The sequence below is a fragment of the Drosophila ananassae genome, chromosome XR, assembly GCF_017639315.1.
Source record: "Drosophila ananassae strain 14024-0371.13 chromosome XR, ASM1763931v2, whole genome shotgun sequence".
Taxonomy (NCBI): Eukaryota; Metazoa; Arthropoda; class Insecta; order Diptera; family Drosophilidae; genus Drosophila; species Drosophila ananassae.
In genome coordinates, this window is record NC_057932.1 from 12,716,831 (window position 1) to 12,723,571 (window position 6,741).

General features: G+C 41.7%; 1 protein-coding gene across 1 annotated transcript; it reads right to left on the reverse strand.

The window, feature by feature from the left end:
- Positions 1-1,043: 1,043 nt before the first annotated feature.
- LOC6505324 lies at positions 1,044-1,696 on the reverse strand. Its single transcript, XM_001965722.4, has 2 exons — positions 1,588-1,696; positions 1,044-1,524 (listed from the first exon to the last, which is right to left on the reverse strand). The coding sequence occupies exons 1-2, from the start codon at positions 1,660-1,662 to the stop codon at positions 1,267-1,269; spliced, it is 333 nt and encodes a 110-aa protein (XP_001965758.2). The 5' UTR covers positions 1,663-1,696; the 3' UTR covers positions 1,044-1,266.
- Between the last annotated feature and the right edge of the window lie 5,045 nt (positions 1,697-6,741).

Consider the following 6,741-nt stretch of genomic DNA (forward strand, 5'->3'; position numbering starts at 1 on the left):
AAAGGAAACCTAACTTCCCGGGGGAGCCGTAGTTGATATGCAGTTGACCCTTGCAGTTAAGTGGCAGCTTATATTATATTCTAAGATTTAGTTCGAAAATATTGGCTATAGTTACCCAATCTTGGTGAGAAGTTTTTTACAAAATTATTTTCCTATAATACAAATATTGAAAAAAGCCCCACCTTCTATTTTCAAAAATATCAGGTAAGTTTTTCCGTAAATTTAGTTATATTACATAACAGCTATAGGATATAGAGGTCAGATTCTTTTGAAATTTGGTAAATCGGATTATTTTGCCAAAAATGAAAGGTATAAACACTATAAACTCTCAACATTATTTTTTAAAAGCACTAAAGTTATGGCTCCCAATTAATCAGTCAGGCTCCCAATCAAATTAATTAATCAAACTGAGGGACTAGTTCGGGCAGAACAGGCAGACGGGCATGCCTTTATCGAATCAGGAAGTGATGCCGATTAAGAATACATGTTTATACAATATAGGGTCGAAGATTGTTTCTGAAATGCATTAAAAACACCTGAACACATCCTCTTTAGGGGAATAATAGGCTTCGCTTTTTTTAATAGATGTGAATTTTCGTTCAGTGTACAAATTAAGCTAATATAATATATCAATTAAATTAATAATATTACTGCTTCAGGCGCCGAGTTGCTCTTAGTAGTGTTCCTCAGCTACCTTGTAGAGTTACGACGATTATGTGGCGGAGTTTACTGTCTCCGTTGCCGCTGGCCTAGTGACTCAGCCGGCAAATAAATGATAGATAATTATGACGGTGATTGCCGGAGTTAAATCTTTATTGAGCAGTGCGCTCTTAATTCTTTGAGATACAGACTTAAACTGAAACTCTTTAGATCTAAGCTATGGTCGGTGGATGTGCTGACCATGCACTTCATGCATAATAAACCACATTGGGAACCGAACGGCTGAAGGACCGTCCCGTAAAAGCGGCTACGCTGATTCAGCATATTCAGCATAAGGCTGGACTTAAACATAAGTATTTACGGCTGGAGCCTATTACATTGGGTTTGTTTTAAATATTTTAATATTATTTCTTATTTATTATTTATTTCAATATGTGCGTTAACTACTGTTAACATACACATTGAAAGCAAAGCACATGCAAGTACAATATGTTCTCTTTTTGTGTAGTGTCTTCAAGCTCACTGTATTAGATGTCCTTGTGTATCTTTCCGAACTCAAGCTCCTATGCTTCCCAACCTTATTTTAGTATTTTGCGGGGGAATGTACTAGTCCACTTGTGGTGGCGGATCATCCTCGGCTGGAGCAACTGCAGCTGCCGGAGTAGCAGTGGGAGCTGCTGGGGGATTGGAGGGTGCACCATAATTAGCTCCCTGGCAGGCCGGCCGTTTCGGTCCGGTCCAAAGGTGACTTTGCACAAAGTGGCAATGACAGCTGCACGGGAGCCCATAGTCATAGGCCATAACCATATTGCGCCCTCCCCCACGTCCTCCTCGGCAAGACGACAGAAATTCTCGCATCCAACCCTGAAAAGAAAAAAGTCAATTTTTGGGCCTAAAAATAATTTTTTGCAAATATGTTCTACTCACATAGCCTCCTTCCATTTTTATTTTGAAGTAACTTTCTTCAATCTGACCGTTTGAATATTTTGACAAAATATCCATCGGCAAAACTTAATATTAATATCGATATGCACTGATATACATCGACCACACAGCCTGAGTTGTTTCCATCTCTAGAAAAAATCCCTAGCAAGTTCGGCTCATTCAGTGAAGCTTCACAGATTTTGTAGATATCCGTTACTATTTGAAAATATAAGACTAAATTGAAGGAAATGTTGTTTAGTTAACTATAATAAATTCAATAAAATTATTTCGCGTTTTCTCTTAAGTCAAAAATGAAAAAACGGTATGATCTACTGATTTCAATAAGAAACAAGAAAGAAAAGCTAACTTCTGGCGAAGCCAAAGTTGATATACCCTTGTAGTTAAAGTTGTGTCATTTCCAATCGTTCGGTTATATGCCAGCTATAGGATATAGTCAGCCGATCTTTTTGAAATTTGGCAAATCGGATAACTTTACTCAAAATGGTTCCTTTACCAAGACCCATCTTTCTTACTTAAAAAACACCAAAGTTATGCCAATACCGATCGTTCTATGAAAGCTATAATAGCCGGCCGACAAAAGAAGTTTCACTCGATAGCTTTAAAACTGAGAGACTGACTAGTTGGCGTAGAAACAGTGTTAGACCCGGGATTGCAGTTGTTACTGTTTAGATTTTGGTTGGAAAGCCTTCGACTATATCATAGTTATCATAGTTGATGAGTATTGGACTGTTCTTCTGCCTCAGCCTAAACTTTTTTCCAAGGGAGTATTTATTGTAGTTATGTGGTGCATGAAGGAAGTTTGGTCCGGCCATTCTTAAAAATCTACTGGGTCCACCAACTTTCACACCATTGCTGTCGTTGTGCGGCAGGCTCTCTGAAAAATGAGCCAGTTTTCCGTGCCTTGATGAAGAGTCTATCCCTCCGCAGAACGCATGTAGATGTGCGAGGTCCGCTGACGTACCCACAGACAGAAGCAAATGAACAGGAGGATTCGAAGACATCGACGTCTCTCCAGACTCTACCACTGTCTCACTTACCACCTCAAGACTCAAAGTAGGCGACAAAAGCCCGTCAAAGCCTTGCTCTTTGATGCCCTCCTTGGAGAGACAGCAGAATCTTTTGGTTTCCACGGGAAAAACTCTTTCTGTTACCAGAACTATGCTTAAATGTGGGAATCGCCTTCGCCGATTGATAAAACGGATTCAAAGGATCTAAGCTGATGGTGTTGACTGAAACTATGTCTTCCTCATGACATCCGGTAAAGAGCTTAGTGTCAACCACTTTCATGTCACCCAAAGATGTCCAAATGCTCTTAATATGATCTAGCTCTAGAAATGCCTGAATCACTGCAGACAAAAGGCATTCTCCATCTTCACTTAAGGTTATGAATTTAATAGACTCGCCGAATTGTGAAGTTTGCGATACAAGCTGTTGATGTTCTAGGTCATAGATGGACACAGTACCATCCACTTGTCAAGCAGCCAAGAGGAATTCAAATGGATGAAATTGAATGCATGTTATAGCCTTGACCGGCGGCTCAGCTAGGAATCCCATGATCTGTTTGCTCTTTCGTATGTCCCAGATAATTATGGATCCCTTCAAGCCCGCTGAGGCGATCCATAGTCCTCAAATAATTCGGTTGTCGTCGACTGAGTAGACGAAATTATCCTTATAGGCGAAGCGAATGCAGTCAATGGAACGGTTGTGTCCCGTCCCAAGACATAAAACACTCATTCTGGCCAATTTCCCACAAGTTGACATTGCGATCCTCGCCCCCGGTGACCAGCACGCGTCCCGTTTCGCCCAAATCAAGGCTTGTGACTCTGCCATCGTGTGCCTTAATGTCATAGATCTTTGATATAAGATTTCTGGGCAACGCCATAATCAAATTCGGTTTATATGAAAAGGCTTACAGCAATAAAAATCATTATGTCAACCTTCTCAACCCACTTTGGTAAATACTTCTCTATTATTCGAAGCAGGTGTGAGGCAGTCAGTGATCAGCTGTCAAGGAATTTTTTTATAATTCAGCTAAACAGTAATTTCTTGCTTCCAACCAAAAACGAATATAAAAATGAAGCGATTTAACGGAAGCTTTACATTCTTACATGCATCTGCAAGTACGATCTCGTTAAAGAAAGGAAATCAATAGTTTCCAACGCTGACAAATCTCATAAAAAAAAAACAAATGCACATTTAAGTTCCATTCACGACGAGGGGTGCGTAAACTGTTAGTTTATGCACTTATTATTCGGCATTGTTTTGGATGGGCCGCTGCATTTGTTTTGGGGTTAAATTGACCCATAATAAATATTGAAATAGGAATTAAACCTCGTCTCTTTAATTCGGCCGCTATTAAAACGCTGATAGCGTAACATCTACTATTAAAGAATGAAATCGATGTATCGATGTACGACGTATTGACGTAAACTGGAAAGCAAGAGTAGTCATTTGCGGCAGTCATTTCCTCGTCCATTTTCGTAAATTTATATCAAAATGGGCTTAGACCGTTCAACAGAAATGAGTTCGCAAGGAGCCAATAAGCCAATCTGTCAGTTATGTAAAGCTGAGGTCGCGGCATCAGCCGCTTCGGTCGTGAATTCCACAAAAAATGTGTGGACGTGCATTTTAAGAAGAGTGATAGATGTTCAATGTGTAGAACCCTCTGCAGGACAGTTCTGGGAAGCAAAGGTTTACTTACTCGATCACAATCTAGAAGTCGACAGCTAGAATTTGGTCAAGATAACACTTCGACAGATTAAATCCCTGGAGTCAGCAAGCGTCGCTAATGCCGTCACGCATTTGTCGATGGAGCGTAGGTGGCTGGCAACTGTTTTTGAGAATATGGCCGAATTGATACAAGCCTCAGTAATAGACAGCATTCAGAGATTAATATAGTCCGAGTGTAAGCGGTGGTTTTGAACCATCCACTCGCCAAGACGTGCCCAATATGGGATCGCGCACCATACACAGAAGCAGCCTTCTGATCTCTTTAATAGACCTGATGAGGTCCTGCACATCCTGAACGGATGGAAAACCAAATATTCAGGATCAGGTGTGTAAATTGACAATTTTATTTATAGAGTCGAGGCTCTAACTCATCAAAAACTGGAGAGGAACTTGTGGCGAACACGGTGAAGTGGATACCAATTGGTTGCATACTCTGCCTACGATAACGGCCTAGCTCAGGGAAGGGGCAAGGGGTCGGTTACTTCCTAATCAGCATCACCGCCATACAATAAAAATTTGTAGACATTGTTAGGAAGGGGGCTACAGTCCTTTGGGAAGGATATGAATTCGAGACAGGAAACCTTGCTATTGAAGAACTAAGGTGGTGAGGTCCCTTACCCATAGATAGTGAAATCGTTAAGCTCAGGTGCCCATAAAACTATAATTTTACTTCATTTCAATTATCCAATTTCATTACAAAACCATGGTTGCTCCTTCTTTATCACTGCATGCTTAACCTAAGCCCTTAGTCCTAATTGTTCGTAATTCTACTAAACGGTCTTAATACAGCTTGATTGTCAAATAACTTATAAGTTGGAATGTAATACAAAATTTCGTCGATAAAGAAATATATATATAAGTTAAGGTGTCCTTCCATGGTTCACCTGATGAAAAGTCGTTGGTTCATTCTTGGATAACGATGGGAATACAATTCGTGTCACTTAATATTAACAAGTGCCGGGTGTTAACTTATATGTAAATTTAGAGTTTAGGTAGACTTTGTGCATTGTGATATGGACTAAATATTCATACGCTTTCTTACAGCGGCATTGTTACGTGTCCAAGTCTAAATGTTTACTCAAGCTACCATCCCTCGAAGTCCGCAGGCCTGTCGACAGGAGCGCTGGATGTTTTGGTGAACGGGGTTAAATTCAAATTAAATTATGGGGTTTCGATGTATGTACATGTTGCCAACAATTGATCAATGCTCTACAGGAAAAGAGAATGAGTATTGGTTCGATGCAATAAAATTTACAAAAAAAAAATTTGATTCTACTAAGAATACGCTATTCCTGGCACAACTTGTCGAGCTTCTCTCCTGGTTGTTGTTGCTGTTGTTTAGTCGTCACTATGGACGAGATGGTTGCCGCAGCGATCGTCGATCTAGCCCATCACATGGTCGAGGTCAGATTATATTAACATTAGGTTCTGCGCCGGAAAGTGAGGTTATCTTCACATCCACGCTCCTAGTTGGCCACGTTCCAGCACCCCTCCTGATCCACTGCGGCCCCAATCACGCTCACGTCCCCGGTGACCACAGATCTCCTCGCCTATCGTGGCTTGAGTCTGGTCCGGTTTCGCGGGCTGATCGAGGAAAGCTTTTCCTGGGCGCCTGGCCAATAATACACGCGGTGGCTCCGCCGTGGACTTCTGGGTCGAAATGGGACAAGTTGCTTGCCGTAGGCTTTGTTGGGCGCTACGCCCACAATTGTTAGGTTTTGAACACTACCTAGAACACTTGTTCGTCAGTAGAGCGTTATGCGGCCACTACATCAAACTTGAACTCGCGGGAATAACGGTAGGTCCCGGAGAGGTTCTGAATAAAGGTACCTGGATTCTGCAAGGGACTGATCGGGTTGACCAGGTGCTTGATGTGATCATGCTGGAGTGGATGTGGGGTACTTGAAGTCCTGGGCTGGTTTTCCTCAAGTACAGATGGTGTGGTGGTTCGGCTGATTCCTCATCGGCCGGTCCTACTTATCGGCCGGTCGAAGTATATAGGTTGGGTAACGCGGGTTCTACTTGTGGTCCGTTTCAACAGGAGCCACTCGAAGTAGGTTCGATGGTGAAAGTTCTACTGGTGGTCCGTTTACACTGGAGCCACGCGAAGCCACTGGAGCCACGCTTTCAGAGAGTCCTACTTGTAAACCGTTTTACACAGGATCACTCGAAGTAGGTTGATTTTAAGTGCCATAGTTCAGACACTGAGTAACGAGAAGATTCACTCTGATTTCGCAACTATCTTTATTTCAGAAGAACAATTCTTATATAAGATGCTAAATTGTACACAATTAAATCTATGGAAGGGCAATGTTATGGACGTGCTACGACTAATGTTAATGCCAGGGTCACCCACCTCTGAGTCTGCTGACTCAGATTGTTTGTTCATGTACTGCTTGTATATGC